Source organism: Melospiza georgiana, chromosome 4 (genome assembly GCF_028018845.1).
Source record: "Melospiza georgiana isolate bMelGeo1 chromosome 4, bMelGeo1.pri, whole genome shotgun sequence".
NCBI classification, from domain to species: Eukaryota; Metazoa; Chordata; class Aves; order Passeriformes; family Passerellidae; genus Melospiza; species Melospiza georgiana.
In genome coordinates, this window is record NC_080433.1 from 53,351,886 (window position 1) to 53,367,764 (window position 15,879).

At 35.4% G+C, this 15,879-nt stretch overlaps 1 protein-coding gene across 1 annotated transcript in view; it reads right to left on the reverse strand.

The window, feature by feature from the left end:
* PNPLA8 (patatin like phospholipase domain containing 8) overlaps window positions 1-15,879 on the reverse strand; it is a 35,705-nt gene that overhangs the window by 12,558 nt on the left and 7,268 nt on the right. Inside the window, exons 6-8 of the mRNA XM_058022781.1 lie at window positions 13,908-14,079; window positions 9,141-9,198; window positions 6,782-6,976 (exon numbers count right to left, since the gene is read on the reverse strand). Coding sequence (XP_057878764.1) covers window positions 6,782-6,976; window positions 9,141-9,198; window positions 13,908-14,079 — 425 coding nt within the window. The remainder of the gene's footprint in view (window positions 1-6,781; window positions 6,977-9,140; window positions 9,199-13,907; window positions 14,080-15,879) is intronic.

Below are 15,879 nucleotides of genomic sequence, written 5' to 3' on the forward strand. Positions count from 1 at the left end.
ATAAGACGATTTTCTTCTTTACGTGTTGACTCAAGCATTACATTTCATTTCACTGCAACTGAAATGTATGCTTGCAGCTAAAGGATTTGATCTTAAAAGGACAAAATGTATGAGATAAAGTGAATTCACTGAAGATAATTGCTATGAAGGATTCAGGATTTGGACATGAACTACCTAGTTCCTGTATCCACAGTGGAGGCAGGTGGATGGGGAATAAGGACTGAAGGAAAAGTTCTGCACTTTCTCAAGTCCCCTAAATTAAGAAGTGCATGGCTAAATGACAAAATACAGTTAGTATCAGAATCATCATGAAAAAGCTCTGAGTAGGGAACTATCACACAATGATTTAAACCACCAACATATATATTGCAAGGCAACATATAAAGGCAAGTGTAATTCTAATCTGTATCTTCCTCTCAAAAAGGAAACACATCATACTGTAACACAGGTTCCAGCCTGACCAAGTTAATGCCTCTGAATTTTGTTTCTGATTTAGAAGTGCTAATTTTGACTCCAATATATCATTCAATGTTGTGAAATGTGTCTTGGGTCATGCAAAAAACACACTGAATAGTCCAGTTGCAAGGAAGATTACTCAAAATGCAGCAGGTGCAGCAGAGGACCATTAGGATAAACAAGAGAACAGAGTCTGTTCTGAAAAACTGAGACAGACTCACGTATTTAGACTAAGAAAATTTAAAAAAAGATGAGTGTCTTTATATAAGCATCAGACATATTAAGCACCAGACCACTATATATATCAAAATCAAGCTTTCCTTGAGGGAAGAGGCAAAAGTTTATCAATAACCACACCACATCCTTGGGCTTTTATTTGCAATGAACATCACAAGGCCATTTTCTTTAGAAACATGGCCCCATTTAAGTCAGTGTTGACAAATACACAACCTAAGAAAATAAAAACTATAAAGAATGGAAAAAGTTTTCTTTTTGATTTAAGAAATAATGGCTGCAACATCAGAACATGAGTGTAGAACCTAGATTGTCTGTACAGAGCTTACTGAATGGACTCTGTTCACAATCCTCCACTCTATGCAGCCTCCTCTGACCTTACAAGACTTGTTTTACAGCAAATATTAGCTGGTCAACAGTGTTGCTGAAGATGGACTCAAAAGTCTAAGCAAAAAAATAGTTAAATTAATACAGCTTATTGAGAGCGAGGTTTTGTTTCTTCTTTTCAATAAGCCCTCTGAAGACTATATTAGGAAAAGATCACTCTGAAACAACTGAGATAAAAATTAGAATGCTTCCAAGTTAAATGCCTAAACAACAGACACTCTCAATTTCATTATACTAAACAAATCTGCCAATAACATGTCACTTAGCAAGCCCCTGCAGGGAATCTTACAAGCAGTCAGCTCTGCAAAATACCACTGGTACAGTAACCACAGCAATTTCACAAAGGCTGGTAAACTGCACAGTGCACGTCCACCTTCAGAGCTGTTATCCAAACCTATGGAATCCATAAGGGAGAAAGAAACACAGATACCCATGTAAATTACATGTGCCAGTAAATTCCCTCTTCCTTAAACAGTAAGCAACACTGCCTTGATTGCTGTAGGCAAACGTACATGGCAAAAAGTAGACAGAGAAACAAAGAAAGAGCTGATTCTATCATTGTGAGAACAAGATACACCTATTAAACTGCAGCCTGCATAAGCTCTGGTGCATACTGATCACCGTGGCATATCCTAAGAATGAAAAGAACTTCAATGTGACCTATATTCTATGTCTTCTCAGAGCCTGGGAAGCACCCTTGAATCTAATTTTAAAAGCTACCATGTAAAACCAATTAGGGTAGGGTGCACTAAGTGAATCACTTTTGAAGGCCTCTCCTGTAACAAGCTGTAAGGATGAATTGGCTTTACAGATTTGTTACCTAAAAAAATAAAAGTTTGAAAAATATGTAGAAACCATGAATTATCTTTTTCCAATGAAGATGTGACTTCAAATTTTAGTTATAATTATTGTACTACACATATTTTTTTATTTTTAGGTTGTATTCTCATCACACATCCTGTTACACCTGCTTTATTAAAACTCCACTAACAGACCAGGTGCCAATTTAACTGCTTTACTATCTGATCTTGCTCAAAGAAAACACAGTTATTGGAGCAATATTATACATCAACATCAGCACTATAATAAATGGAATTGTAATACAACAATGGATTCATGGGAAGCCATCAAGAAAAAGGTGATCAAGTCCTTTGCATTAAATTCGGTGTATTTTATTTGAGAAAAATCTGTGGCTTTGTTGAATTTACCACCATCGCATACACAATCCCTGCTGCCCTTTGCATTAATCCTGTGGGATGAATTTAGTTTGTACTGTAAATGCTATTAAATGAAGTGTGCATAATGATTTTCTTAAATTCTAAATTGCTCTTTTAATGAATTTAATTAATAATTTCCTCAGCATACTTTATTGTCTACTGAAGTGACATTATTGAGTACCTCAAATATTTTTCACAGTACAAGAAAAAAAAAAGGCAAAAAAGATACAAGATAGATACAAGAAATAACACCCCTCTGAGGGAAGCAGAGGGGGAAAAATGTCACTGGATGTAGCAGGACTGAGGTTAAGAGCCTTCAGTACTTCAAAAATACATTTTAAAATAAAGGAATTAACATGTGGCAATACAGCTTCTACAATGTAACATCATGATTTGGTCTCTCTTAACTTGCAGGGTTCCTGGAGATGTTACAGGGATTAAATCCCTTTGAATGTTAATGTGTTCCTCTTTTGAACCACAAAGAATATTAATCCTACTCCCCTCATCTACCAACAGCTGCAATGTTTTTTCTTACTTGACAGAGCAGAACCAGACAGCATGGCATGATTGACCCAAATGTAAATATTGCTGTTTGCAATAACTGATGGCTTTTTGCAGAAATTTAACAAACCAAATCAACAGCTCACCTGCAGCACAAATAAGTGTTCAGGCACCTAGAAACCTCTTTCTAAAGAATGACATCAGAAAAACTGTAAAACTGATTTATTACCTTATTAATAAAATAACATGCTTTACACTGAGAGTGCCCAGTACAGGAAATCAAAGTGAAATGTTTCAGTGAAAGGGCATGTATGTGCACACAAATACACACTCACATGTAAGTCTACAATTATGGAAAAGCAAGTCAAAGCCAACACTTCAGTTCAGCCATGACTCCATCACAGACATCTGGAGTCATATCTAAGAACTTTAAGAATTCATCTCAACCCTATACATAACTCTCATTCAGCTACTTCATCCAGTTTGTGAAAGGACTCTGATTCTAATAAAAGCTAGATAACATAAGACATGAATATGCAGGATGACTATAAAAAAATCCACTAAATTTCCATTATCAAAATAAGTATTTTCACACATTTGAAGAGTCTTCAGCCAGATGAACTGCTAGAGAGTTTCTCATTCTCATTTAAATGCACAACTGAAAGCTAATACGGAACACGGTCTCTATATAATGCTTAAAGATCACAAACTTGAAAGCTAGGAAACAAATATTGTACTTAGTATTCTGAATTTTCACATACGTTTTGGATAACTCTGTTCTTGGAATTGTTTAGAAACATCAACACTTCAGAGGGAGGCTATATATAAACTAGTAAGAAACTAGCACAGTTAATGTTCAGAAAACAGATTATGATGATTAATGGAAGTTCCCAGTCAATGAAATATTCTTAAAACACCATCTTTCTGACACTATACTGCAATTTTGAAGCCTTTGGCATAAATTATTATTTACACTTAATGCACACTGTGCTGATGCCCTTTTCAAAAATCACAGTACTATCAAAACCATCTAAATGTTATGCTTCATTTATTCATGTAGTTCAAAAGCAGTTCAATCTGTTAGGCAGTGTACATACAGAAAAGAGCAAGAATTTCCATATACACTACATATATACTTCTGGTCAAGGAACTTAAAATTACACTTGCAGTGCATTTTCAGAATAAAGAAGCTTAACAAGAATCTACTGTTCCCATATTTATGATATGAACTATAAGAACAAAGTTACCAATATTAACATATTGGTAAGAAAGCTATTTTAAGAAGGAATATGACTGCATTTGGGATTCTATTTATTTTAAAACATATTTGTTTAAAATATATTTATATTTACTTATGTATTTCTTTCAATTCATGTTGACTATTTCAGCAGAGGTAAAACTCTTGAATATCTTGCTTTTTCCTATGAGCTACCATTAATTCCCAGGAAAATAAAAGTAGCAGTCTGCTACATGCACAGAGGCTCCTACCCCAGGGTTAAAACAAGGCAATTCAAGGCTGTTTCAGAGTGTGCAGTGGATTTATAATCTCTGCTAGAAAGCTGCATGAAGACAGTTATAGAGCATTTGCCATGTAGTAACTTGGTACCTGGACATCCAAGTACCCCCCATACAAATCAGATAATTATGGAAAAAGAGATGTGGCAAGAAAAGTGGGAAGAAAAATGTAATCTGGGGAAAGAAAAGCATGTCAGACATGAAACGTAGTTTCTATAAGAACTCAAATATATTTAAACATTCCTGGCTGGGGAGAAGAGATTTTTCAGATTATATGAAAAAGTTTGAATCCAAAAATTTAGCAACTTGTTCTACTACAATAAACAGTTTCAGTACTGAGAACACATTTAGTTCTTTATGGCTGAGAAAGGTGAATTACATCCTAAGCAGTAGCTTTCAATAATTACAATACATAAAACAGAGAAGAATGGTGAACTTGGGAAATGGGGTTTGTAAGGTCAGATGGAAGGGCTTTGTCCAAAGACTCTTGAGTAAGGAAAAAAATAAGTAGACTTTATTCCAGTTCTGCGTGTCTGCAAATACTGAATCTGATCTCTATTGACACCAATTATACACTCCCTAGTCTAGCAAACTGGACTTAAAAGTAAAATAGATGAAATAAGTACCAGCCTTACTGCATTTCACACAAGTCTGGCAATTCAGAAACTATGTTAAGATGAAGAACTGTGTAAAGCACTGTGTAGAAGTTGCAAAATCATGTTGTTTATTCAACTATCCTTCATGTAAAAGCACAGATCAATTTCCAAGTACTTTCAATTCAAGGAAAGAAAGGGGGGAAAGGTGAAAGAGAAAGAAAACTTTACATAGGTTAACACTGACCCATCCAATCAGTTATGGAGCAGCTTGGAACAGCTCCCAAGGCTAAAGCAGCTCCCTTCCCAGTTTTGCTTGTCCAGATGGAAGACGAACACACTTCAGGATTTCAAGCAGTGCTTTGGCTTGGAATCTGATGTGTTATTCCACTTTTAGTTCTAAAAACCTGTCAAAACTTATTTGCTTATTTCAGAGAGTAGTTGATTAAAATGTTTTGAGGCTAACAAGATGCACTGTACCAGGAAGGTTGTGGTGGGGCAGTCAAGGGAGGGAGGGAGGAAGAGTGTCCTAAATGAAAAAGGAAAACAATAAAATGAAAGAAACTTCAGTCTCCCTTCCTGAGCCTGAACCTGAGCCCTTTCCCTTCACCCCTTAATTTCTATGCAGCTTTTAGATAGCTGAATTATTTCATCACCTTATAAATGTTGAATCAAAATATGGAAATATGCTGTCTTTATTCAGATAAAATTCTAGCTGTTTGTTTGCTTGTACACATGGTGTTTTTTTACCACCTCTTAATGTAATGAATTTTTCTCTATTTCATCTTACACTCATTTATCTGTTAGCCTTTAAATTTCAGTACTACTCAAGAACATTACAATGCTAAGGATATTACACAGTGTTCTAATGGACACCATCAGAAATTCTGTATGTGATCCAGGTACATCTTATTACTCGAAACATGCTACTTGTTTTCCAGCATTTGAGACTACTGCCATCATATGAATTAATACAACAGAAATGCAACAGATGCTTCCATTAAACTTAAGTGTCAATCCCATGCTCTCTTTGTTGAAGGTCTCTGGTTCAGGCACCCTTTGTAGTCTTTTCTGCCACAGATCTGAATCAGGTATTTATTAAAATAAATACTAATAGTTTTTAATTAGTATGCATATCAAGAAGTATTATTTGAAAACCTGAAGAACAGCAGAATAATACAGGGGCACTGAAGGACTAAAACCCCATGGTTAAAAAACTACTAGAGACATTCATTTGCTTTGTTCTTTACTTATCAGGGTCACCAAGAGAGGCTGTAATATAATAAAACAGCATGCAGTGATGATAGGAGACACTGCTTTATCCTCAAGGGAATTTCTTTTGCAGTTGTCCTCTCGGTTTAATCTTACTTCTGTGGCATCTCTTACTCTTCTTACTAGCTCAGAACTAGGGTAAAGCTGAATAAGCTATCAATGGAAAGAATTAAAAAGTAGACCATAAACTGAATTTGTGCACTAATAAAAAGAATGCTGAAGTGTTTAATCAGTTTTTTTTCACATTTTACAGTACTGTTAGATTTTTAAGTTACACCACCTATTTAGTGAAATAATGCTCAGCAAAATACCAGTTGCAAGCAGGAAGTCAGAGGCAATTTACAACTCATATAAGGTTTCATCCCAGACAGAGAAGAAAGCAATAGCAGAACAGCTTAGGTTTGTATTGAGAAGACTAAGATTTTTAAGCCTTTCTAGCTCTGTAAGAGCTATAGAAGCTAAAAATATCTTTTCTTACTCCATCTGTCGTAGATTTCCTTTGTGCTACCAACTCATATGCTTAGTTTTGATTCAGAGATTCAGACCATGTTTCTTTTCAGGTGTAAAATTGGAAAATATTTACTCAAGGAGAAGATTTCAACTTACCTGATGAAGATCACTGCCCAAAACATATTCCTGGAAGTAACCTGGTGCAGCAGATGATGCTCTAATTGCTTGCCACAGCTTATACTGACAGCCTCCCATATAATGGGACTTAATGCCAGGAAAATGGTTGTAGTTTCTAAACACAAATGCTTTCAGTGGTGTTCCTCTGTTTACAATGGTGCTTACTGCAGCTACCTAGCAAATGAGGAGGAAAAAAAATCAGTTATATATGATGATAATAACCATAATATGAGAATGAAAGCTTCCCACCATAGGAAATTCAATGTATACATTAATGCACTTTTGGAATCTTACTCAGTTCATTATTTATTTACATTTTTTAATGTCTAGCCAAATTTTAAAAGGGAAAGTAAAACACAAACAAGAGACTCAAATCCCTAAATAAAATGCTATTTTAAACCTTCAATTAATTGATTTCACTGGTTAGTCTGTTTCTACGAATATCTACAATATTTAAACAAAATGCAGGTGTCAACTGTGTGATTTTTAAATACTTTTCCTTTTGAAATAATATTTCATTCTCAGAAGTCTGTAACCAGCAATACAACACTCTCATTAAATATGAATGTCAGAACTGTCAATCCATTTCTTTCTCCAAGAAAATGATTACTTTATATTGCAACCGGAGTTAAAAAATTGTAGGAAGAATCTCTCCTGCACAAGAATCAAAGTCTTTCAAGGCTTTTTTGTAAGGATACTAAAATGCCAGTAACAAAAATCACATATGTTCATCTAAGTGAAAAGCCAAAATGGTATTTCCATTGAAAAAAACCCAACTATGACAACAAAAAGAATGTATCCTACAGATCTAATCACAAGGAGAAAGTACATGTAGTGATGGATGAGTGTTAGAATGTGCAAGACCTTTAGAGGTGATGCAGCCAGCCTGGCTGGCACTGCCAGAACAGCACTCTGAGGCAGCCAAGGGGGTGCTCAATTCCATCTTGTTTACTGTTTTACAGAGTAGGGTGTTTTCATGAAACGTTACTCAACAGCACAGCTGATGCTGTGGTATCACTGTATGCATTTTCACTCTTCATCTACTTAATTTAAATAATTTTATTCACTGTAAATTCATCCTCATAGAAAACAAAAGTGTAACTTCTATATTACAATGCAAAAGAAAACTGCCTGATTCACCCTCCATCATTTGATGGAGGAAGTTTCCTGTTTTTCTCAAAAGGAGGGTTTAGTTCTAAGCACTATCAGAAGCAGTAAGAAAAAAATTTCAGAAAATATAACAGAAAACTTATTAAAAGGATGCTTTCAATTTTGACAATACCCATATACACTCCATGATGCAGTCTGTGTTGCAAAGTGCTCAGCACCTTCTGGAAAAACCCATCTTGTAATGAATTTAGCAGCAGCAGAGCACAGAACTTTGTGTTTTATTTTGATTTTCCTGTGCCTTGTAAAGAGTGCCACCACTGACAGCACTCTAAAGAGATTAGTGGGAACAGCTAGTTTCAGCTCTATTTATATTCACATTTTATTACTGAAGAACATGGAAGGAAGCCAAAGATCCCAGTTCAAAGATAACTTTCAAGTCAACACAGGATAGCTGCTCTCTCAGAAAGCAACATACCACACCAGCCTTTTCATGTCCTTGTTTTAGACACGGACTAGGAACGCAGTCAGTAAGGCACACGTTTCTATGTTTAGAAAAATGGGAATATCTTCCATTTAACAGTAAAGCATTGAATATAGTGCTATGACACCAAAACACCTGTTAATTACAGATTGTTCTGAAATATATCCTATTATATTTCGCTTCTTTCTTCACACCCTATCCTTCACCAAAAATAAAATACCCTTGCTTTCTCATCTTTCACTCTCATGCTGCTGTATGTAACATCCCTCCTATGACTTAGTGCCTTTTCCATCAGACAGGAAGAGATCTTGGGGCCCAAGAATGTGAATGGAGAAAACCAGGTACTCCAAACAAAGTGAGAAGAAACCCTGCCCTCTTCCAATACAGTAACACAGATCACAGCTGACAGGACGGAATCTCCTGACGCTAGAATTTTTACATGATAAAAATGAACTTGGCACAACACCAAAATGTTGACCCAGTATTTCTATGCTTACAAGTTTTTTAAAATCTCTGCAATATATTCCAACTACAAGTAATAAAAATACCAGAAATTGCTGCCAAAATTTAAGAACCTAATTAATTTTTATCCTTTAAAAGGATGGGTTATCCCATATAGAAGCCTGAAGAGCACTTCAACACTCATGCTGTCTATCCAATGTTCTTCTAGGTATAGAATTTACTCAGAACTCTTAAGAGCACTTGTGAAATATACAATTAGTATTTACCTTAGAAAATTGTACTTACCTTTGGACATTTGGACTTTCTTGCAGTTTCAATCATAAGATTTGAGCCCATTTTTTCTCTAAAAAAAGTGTAAAAAATTGAAAATGCTCCATCAATTTAGCATGAACAAGACAAACAATTTATCACCCTTATTTCTGAGACCTTTGCATTTAAAAGAACCAATGTTTGTATTTCAATTTAACAATCCCATTTATACAAGTGACTTCACTGGACTGACACTTCAAACCTTCTAGCCTGCTGGAAGTAAGTCTGAAGAGTGACTGAAGAGGTCTTGATTCAAATTACTCAGTTCACATACCTAACCATAAATCATTACGATTACTCAACTACATAGTTAGACAAAATACTTTACCACATTTACGAATCAAAAAGTCAACATCCTTATTAAGTGGTTCTACAGTAATGAAAAATTACTCTTCTGTAGTTACAGAAACAAAAGCTACAGAGAGAAAGATGTGATTCCATAAGATTTAGAAGAAAGTTAAAACATCTACATATAGTCTTCCATAACAGTAATCCAATATGCATTTACCATTCCTTTCTGAGGTAATATTTGTTCACATGAATACATTTCCATAAATCATGCTAATGGTCAGCACTGTAATTTCTCATCATATCAGGGTCAGTATTCCCATTGTTAACTAGAAGATAGTCCTTCTGCACAGTAGAGGAGACTGGAGCAAATTTGCATACTAGTCAGTGATCTCACCTCACCATCTACTTCAAGTTTGATTTGCTTGCAATAAAGGTATAAAGGTATAATAGAGAGTGGGTGGTCACCAGTAATTATTCCAAACAGGCTTTCCTTTAAATCAGCAAGCTTTCTTCCTCCCAAACACTGGTGGTGTATCTGTCTTACTTTGCAATTATGGTTTTCTATACTGCCACACTTTTAAAGTAAAGATATTCCATGTGCTGTTATTATAAGATCATTCATCTACAGCTTGCTCCCATGACAGGAGGGAGTAGCACTTCCACTGTTAAAAACAACATCTCTATCTACTCAGGTCAGAAGACAAAAGAAGCTTTAAAGGCTACCACAGCAGCAGTCCTCCATGCAGACAGTAGACTGTATGTGCAATTAGGACAATTTGCTCTTCTAGCGGCTATTTGTGCTTGAAGGATGGCTGCATACATGTCCTTGACAGGGAGGAAAGAAGGCGGACAGGTTCCAGTCCTACAATGGAAAACTCCTGCTGACACAATTCTTGTACGTGTAGCACAGTTTTGTTTTTGCTTTGATTCTAGTCTCAGAATCACCAGCCGGAAGGGGAGGAGTGACATCTGCACTCATTAACTGATTACAGAAGGAGATGAAGGCACACGGAACCATGAAGTAGGAATAAAAGAAATGGGACTGACAGAGCTAAGATATCAAAGCCATCTACTGATTTGCATCACTTTCATCTATTTCTGCAATGTCTGTATTAGGTATTTTTCCCAAACCCTGAATGCAGAGATTAAAAAAATGTATAAGCAATATCCTCTGCTTAATTATGGGAACCATCAAACTGAGTAACTATCACATCCTGTTTTCTATGAAGGCCAGAAAGTGATACTCCAGAGTAGGTACAAGAAATCCTTTCAACTACTGTGCAACTTCAGACATTACAGTCTAAGGAGAAAAGTTTAGTATCACCTCCACATATAGTTTAGTTCTGTTGCTACCATTAATACTGTAATTGCATATTAAATAAATGTATTTGTCTCACTGTTTAATATTCTTTTATGAAGTCACAGCAGAAGTAATTCCACAGTTTATACACATACTGTGTTAAAAAATAAAGTGAATAGTCCCCTGTTATTCAGGGGGACTACTGAATACTCCCCCTATTTCATTCAAAGAAAACAAGAAACTGGTAATTCTCAAGATGCCTTACTATCTCAAACTACCACTTTAACTCATTTGCTTTTGTTAAGGATAGACACTTAATGCGTGCTATCTTTAGGACACTGGTTACTTTTTCTCCAATCTTGCAACAGAAATATTCTCTAAAATGGGGAAAGGAGGACTGTAAATAATATTTTAAATGAAACTGTATTGTAAATTAATATAATGGCACTATAGTATTTTATGTATTTTCAATCTCAACTGTCACACACTGAATCATCTTCTCTGACCACAAGCATACAGATGTTTCATTAAACTGCCCGTGACAACCCAAATCACTTTTGATATTAAAGTTTTAAGTCCTGTAAGCATTTTACATTTTTCCACTCATCAGTTATTATGCCATCCTGTTTTTCCATTTATCTACTTTGTGTCTGTGACCTATGTCCTCTAGACATGACCTACTTAAAACAACGAGTCTCTTTCATAAACATTGCTCTTTCATTGCTTCAAGTCACTAATATTGCAACACTTATTTCAATATTGTTATGAAGAACATATTGTCAACCATATGCTGGAAGAAACATTCTAATGGGCTACAGCAGTGATGCAAATATTTTGGACAAAGAGCACTCAATGCAAAAGGCAAAACTGTAACTTTCACCCTCTTCTAACAGCAACAGTAGTACCAGAAAACTATGACATCTTTACCAAATCTACAGAAGAGACTTTCATACCATGTGCTGGTATGGAATGTGTTACCCATCTAGTGACTAGAGAGCAGTGCCAATTTATATTTCACTCTGCAAAACAAATACTGAAGTATTATTACTTGTACTCCCAAACACATGCATTATCCATTTTCCTACCAAAGGAGAACACGTAATTTTTATTCTACACTTCATACAGTGACTGCTTCTCAAGACTATAAATTCCCAACATGAGATTTTTGCTAGCTTGTGAAAACTCCTAGCTGCTCACCAAATTTCTCCAGTAGTTTCTTAAGACAGCATGCAAGAAGAAAATTTTATATGTCAACAACAGTCAAAAGAAAAGAGAAAATTTGGAACTAAAAGCCAGGTTCTTACAAATGCATTCAATATAGCATTATATATACTGATATGTTGTAAGTAAAATCTTCTGCATAATGTAAATCATTAAAACCAGTCCTCAAATTGCTACTCAAGAAATACATAAGAGTTAAAACATACATACATAGAACATATGAAACTAATTTCCTAAAGTACTCTGAATGAAATGTCAGCCAAAATTAGCTGTCATGTTCTGAAATGCAAGTTATAATATACCCCATGAATGCGCAGAACATTAGACCGATGAAACATCAACTTAATTATTTTCAGCAAGAATATCTTCTGACAGACAATACCACCACTGATATTGTGGTAGGACTAAACACATATTACATGTCTGTACACTGTCAATGGATTGTCTCTACTTCAAGCAAGGCTGACAAGTTATCATTTAAACTACAAAAACACACACAGCACAAGTAAAGCTTTCAAATTCAAAATAAAGCACACAGCAGTTTCCCCGTGCTGTAACAATGTTAGACCTGACCTTCAATATTGCTGTAAAGAGATACTATATAACCCTACAAATCCCTTCTCAGCTCCAGGCCCCCACACCACAGGGAAGCCTCTAGGAATCCCTTCAAGAAAATGTCGTGCAGGCATAGCATCTCCCTTCAACATTGCAGGTAACCAAGAAGTCATTTTTGATCAGCACATTTATTTTTTAATTTACTCCATGGATAATATATTAATTGACTGCTTTTGTCCATTGCACAGGAGTAGAGTTCTTTACCTCCCTCATGTGCTACATGTAGCTGCAGAAAAACAACAGTATTTTAATTAAAGCCATGTAAAATAATTTCACATTAGGTTATTGTGACTTTCACAGGACTTCATTTAATTGGGTGGGCAATGAAATGAGAGAACACAGAGAAAAATCCAATTTCTAAAAAAAACACCTTTAGGTACCAGAGAAGAAAAGCTAATGATATTAGTTTGATAAATGTATTTATTTCTAAAAATACGCAAGAGCAAAGAGAAGAAGTGCTTAGAAGCTTGTTTTTCCACTTCATCAAAGAAGTAAGAAGCTTAAAATTCAGACACTACTGGTAGTCCCACTATTAATTCATAAAAACTCTTTTAATCCCATAAAACACAGTAATTGCATTCCCAAAGGAACTTGTTATTACTTATGAGAAGGAACCTTTTACCATTTTACAGTCTCTCAGAAAAGACTGTTCAGTTCTTTCAGTGGCAGAGTCAACTTATGCTGGTTGCAAAGCTATGACATTAGCTTGCTAAAAATGATAAACAATTGAACTACCAATACAAACACAGATTAATAAAACTAAGAAATAAAACCTGTAATATAATAATTCTTTCTAGTGGCTTTTCCTGAATAGCCATCAATGCAAGTGAATACACTTCACAGGCAACTCTGACACTGCAGATAATTTTTCATTGCAACCCTTACAGCTCATTTCCCTTTCAAAGAAAGTGGCAATGGACAAAGGCCTCCAATATAGCAGCAAACATTAAAAATCTCTACTACAGTATATTATTTCATTTCTCACCAATCTCCTTTACTAAAAAGGGCACAGCAGGTGGTTAGTAAAATTTGTAGTAAATCTGTAATGAGTCAGATCTAGCAGAGCTGGCAAGCATACAGGAATATAATCAGAAATCAGTGCAGTAAAGCTTACTTTATTCCCCAGAAACATAAATCATTACATTAAAAGCTTCCAGCATCTTGGTAAATATGAAAACAGCTATTTCAAAAGAATGAGTGTATATGTTAATCCCTCCTAGTTGTTCTAAGAATCTGCACACCAGTGAAGCAATAACAAAACCAAATGCACTCAGTCATTGCACTAATTATTTTTTATCTGATTATCTTTTACTTACTTGAGCATTTTTTCCCATATATCACTGTCATAAAAGGCGTGGTTCCAGCCCATTTTGACTGTTCCAACAATGACATTCTGCTTAAAAACATCTGATCCTAACTTATGGTACAGCTCTTCACAATCATCCAGGGGAATATGGAACAACCCCAACATAAAAGCTAATATAGCTCCTGAAAAAAACAAATATTTTGCAATATTACAAAAACGTATCCTAGACAAAGATTACAAAGATGGATTACCAGTTAATGCAGTTCATAGGTTAACAGAATATCTGTCTTGAAACAGCAAGACCAACTGACATTTATTTCACTAAATTCCTGCTCAGAGATCACAAACCAAGTTTTAAAAGAACATACACAATACTGAAAAAGTCAATTTTCAAAAACAGAAATATGAGAAGTTAAAACATTGTATTATTTCATTTTACAGATTACAACAAGCATATGGCAGAAAGCTAATGAAATCTACTACTTTACTTGGAAAGAGAAATGAGTAAGAGAAATCTTTGCTGTGGTACTAAAAATTTATTTGGAGCATTATTTGCTACCATGCAAACTCTTAAGTCAACAGAAAAATATTCTGAGAAAATTCTGCAAAAACAAAGGAGATTCCAGTAGTTTGGATTACATTTGGTTCCAACCATTTATAATCTAGTTTCATACATGCTGCCATCTAGTGTGTCCCTAACAAAAATTATGACCTACCCTTGCAAGAACAAAATAACAGCACTTAAAAAGCATTGCTGCTAAACACCCTTAAAAGAACTGTGGAAAAATACAATTAATGCATTATTACAATCCTCAAATATATTAAATTAAAAGGGACACACAAAACTTTAAATCTAGTTGTGCCATACTGTGAGAACATGTAATTAAGAATCTGAAAAAATCATGTGTCCTAATTATTTCTATCTGGAAATAAATGCCATAGGCTTGAATAAAGTTAATTTTAAAAGGTGCCAATTTTTAAAAGAGAGTAAAAATACAATGCATGTGCAGAAAAAAACTACATGCAGGAAGTTACAGAAGTTTTAAAAGAAACATGACTTCCGAGCCCTCTTCCACTCTCACAGTGCCCACCAACTGCAAGAGCTGAGCATTAGTGGACTGATGGTCTCAGTTTCTTAAAAGGCAGCTCACATCCTTAAGGCAACCTGGGCCTAATTGACACAAAGTTTCATCCTACTTGACACAAAGTTTCATCAAGAGAAACAATCTCAATTGCCAAATCACCAGATGCCTGCATTCAACGCAGACTTAACATCTAGCAGCAGAGAAACACCATTTTCCTGAGTCATGCAAATCCTCTGCCACATTCTCTTCTAAACTCTCCAGCACCAGTTCTGCAATAACATACATTTGCTGTTTTGGTGAGCAGATTCAAAGTATGCAGATCATTGCAATGATATTTCTCTGTGACTGCCTGCATTTATACCCTCTGATCCCCCAATGAAGAGAAGCATGGGGAAGATAACTACAAAGACAGAGATGCTGAATTCACAGCAAGGGCATTTCCAAACTTCAAAGGCAAAACAGCTGAACAATAGCAAGAAATACAAAAACTGCAGCAGAAAAGAGAAGTGCAGTGTGCAAGAAGCATCCTTCCTACCATTTAATCCATCAGTCTTGTAAAGCACATTGGCATATGTACTGTCAATACAAACAGAACTGCCAGCAGTGCTGGCACACATGCACACCTCACCCAGACACATCTTTCCATTTATTATTGCAAACTGGACAACTGCAGATAAAAGCTTAATTGTGTAAACAAAATTTAAAAGAATATGCTAAGTACTTACAAGCAGTCATTCAGAAATTTCAAAATTTGAGGAAGAATTAAAAACCAAGTTAGTTCTAGTGACAGTAGTGGGAGTAAAGTAAGAACACAAAGCCTTTCTATCCAAGGTAAAACACCTTTATTCATTGAAGACAACACTGGAGAAGTGTTTTGTAGGGAAACCATCTTCCAAA